The sequence below is a fragment of the Arachis duranensis genome, chromosome 7 (genome assembly GCF_000817695.3).
Source record: "Arachis duranensis cultivar V14167 chromosome 7, aradu.V14167.gnm2.J7QH, whole genome shotgun sequence".
Classification (NCBI taxonomy): Eukaryota; Viridiplantae; Streptophyta; class Magnoliopsida; order Fabales; family Fabaceae; genus Arachis; species Arachis duranensis.
Window position 1 is genome coordinate 45,519,347 of NC_029778.3, and position 2,605 is coordinate 45,521,951.

The 2,605-nt window shown below is 26.5% G+C and overlaps 1 protein-coding gene across 1 annotated transcript in view; it reads right to left on the reverse strand.

Moving 5' to 3' along the window:
• The window catches only part of LOC107458854 (serine/threonine-protein kinase CDG1-like), a 7,117-nt gene that overhangs the window by 1,048 nt on the left and 3,464 nt on the right, over positions 1-2,605 (reverse strand). Inside the window, exons 7-10 of the mRNA XM_052251575.1 lie at positions 2,543-2,605; positions 1,524-1,597; positions 851-995; positions 614-763 (exon numbers count right to left, since the gene is read on the reverse strand). The exon at positions 2,543-2,605 is cut by the window's right edge and continues 34 nt beyond it. Coding sequence (XP_052107535.1) covers positions 614-763; positions 851-995; positions 1,524-1,597; positions 2,543-2,605 — 432 coding nt within the window. The remainder of the gene's footprint in view (positions 1-613; positions 764-850; positions 996-1,523; positions 1,598-2,542) is intronic.

Genomic DNA, 2,605 nt, shown 5'->3' on the forward strand with positions numbered 1-2,605 from the left:
AATATAAAATAGAATAAAATATTATTTTAGTCTTTAATATTTGAATCAAATTCTAATTTGATTCCTAATATTTTAAATATCCTATTTATGTCCCAAAAGATTGTAAACAAGTTCAGTGAGAACCTACCATTAAATTTGACATTTTATTAGTTATCAGAATGAGTGAGTAGACGTTAATAATATTATTAGTTAATTAAGTTATATTTTTTTATGTGTTAAAATAATATTACTAAAATCTTTTTATAATACTTATTTTTTAATTTTTTTTTTTACAAAACTCTAGATTCTAACAATTAATCATCAACATTTTAAAATCAAAAAAATATTTTTATACTAGTGATCATTAGTAAATTAATTTTACTTACATATTGAAATCAAATGCTATTAATTTTTTAATATATGAATTATTTGTATTAAATTTAATAGTGAAATAACATTGAACTCGTTTAAAATTTTTTTAAAATTAAAATAAAATATTTAAAATTTTTTAAACTAAAATAAAACTTGTAAAACGTGTTAAAAACCAAATTAAGATTTGACATAAACACGAAACTGTTAACTTGATCCTATAAAAAATAAGTAAATTAATAGACAGATTGAGATTCGATAATACCTCTCCCATTGAAGGACGGTCATGAGGCTCTATTTGGACGCAGAAGAATGCGGTTTTGGCCATGAGGTATAGTTGATACGTGTCATATGAGTTCCCAAGACGAGTGTCAATCAGTTCGTGTAAAGCCAACGACTCAATGATTGGCATAGCCTACAAGCTCCCATTCACCCTTAATTAATTCGTTTATGTGAATTTTGTTCATTCATAATTAAATGTATTATTTAGAAGAGAAGATACCCATTGTCTGAGAGATTGTTGTTCTGGATTGCGGAAATTGGAGACCTTGTGTCCTGAAATCAGTTGTAACAAAACGATGCCAAATGCATACACATCTGTTCGCTCAGAAACTGCACCGGTTTCAGCATACTCTGGAGATAGGTATCTACATAAAAATAAATAAATAAATAAAATTAAAAGAATAAAGAAAGAGATGAAAAGAAATGCAACTTTATTTCAAATCTTTTTTCTTTTACTCCTTTTATAATGAATAATGTTATAAAATTATTATTATAGCAGTCAATTTTTACTAATACTATAACAAATTGCTAAATAAATCTAATATAAAGTTTTTGTTGAGTTTTAATATCGGATATTTTTCGAATTATTTTACATATTTTTATCTTTAATAATTTCAGATTTTTTTTATGTTGAGTAACGGCTGCAATATTAACAGTAATGTTGACTCCTAATACTTTTTTGAAAAGTGTTAAAGATAAGTAAATTTTATGATTTATAGTTATTAATTAATTATTATTAATATTTTTAATAATGTAAAATTACACACTCTTTTATTATTAGTTAAATATTAACTAAATTTTAAATCTCACCTTTCTCCCATCTAATACTTGAATGTCTTAACTCACAATCCCACCTTTATTCAGAAAGTCAAAAGGTTTGAAAAAATCCTCACCCTATTGTGCCCATTATCCTGGTGTGCATAGTACCATCACCGTTCCTCCATTTGGCAAGGCCAAAGTCACCTAGCTGCATTTGTAACACATCACTTAATTGAAAGAAAATTTGCTAACGCTAATAATAACTAGGTTCGTATATATAACACTATTCAGCAAATTAAACATCTTTTGTTTAAGCACCAAAATATCTACTATACATCACTCAACAAAAGTTACAATGGAGGATAATTTAAAGTTTTAAATTCATCTAGAACCGGGAAATCAACTTGAGACAACCATGAAAATAATTCAGCATATACCAGCGAGCAAATAAATTTATTTTTAGCACGAACAATGTTGAAAGGTGAAAATTCACCATGATATGAAGATAATATTTGAAAATCATGAGTTGATTTAACAAGTTTAACTAAATTATTATTTAATAGTTTTAATAGTCAATTTTACATAAAAGCAACTACAAGAGAATTTTCATCATATTGAAATAGTGCCTAATTCACCATCTGTATATTTTCTCTTCTGGGGTGTTGGAGTAATTTACTATCCCATCTCCATTGTCTGATTTAGAACAGTGTGGAATATTAAAGAGAAAATGGAAATTCTATCTAGCCATTGCACTAAGTTACTTAGCACAGTGAAGAAAAGCTGAATTACTATGTCAAATCCCATTTTAATTACTACCCAAGAAATGCCAAATAAAAAAATTTTGAGGGTCAATAATTTGAATTTATATTGGTCATTTAACATTTTTAGCTAATAGTCTAGCAGCGTTAGTTTAACTCTAACATTATATTTTTAATCAATAATTTTAAATATCATTAATCGTTGATTAAAAATAATAAATATTATACTAATTCTTTAACATTGTTCAATGCTAAATTGATAGTAACACATAGCAAAAAGTGTAAGATATCCAAAGTGTGAACCGAGTAGAGCCACATGAATGAAAGTGTAAGATATACATGAACATTTTGTTGAGAGAGAATGAAGCAAATTGTTCTAGTTTAGTTTAACGTACCATGGGAACATAATCATGAGTAAGAAGTATATTGCATGGTCGCAAGTCACGATGAATAATAGG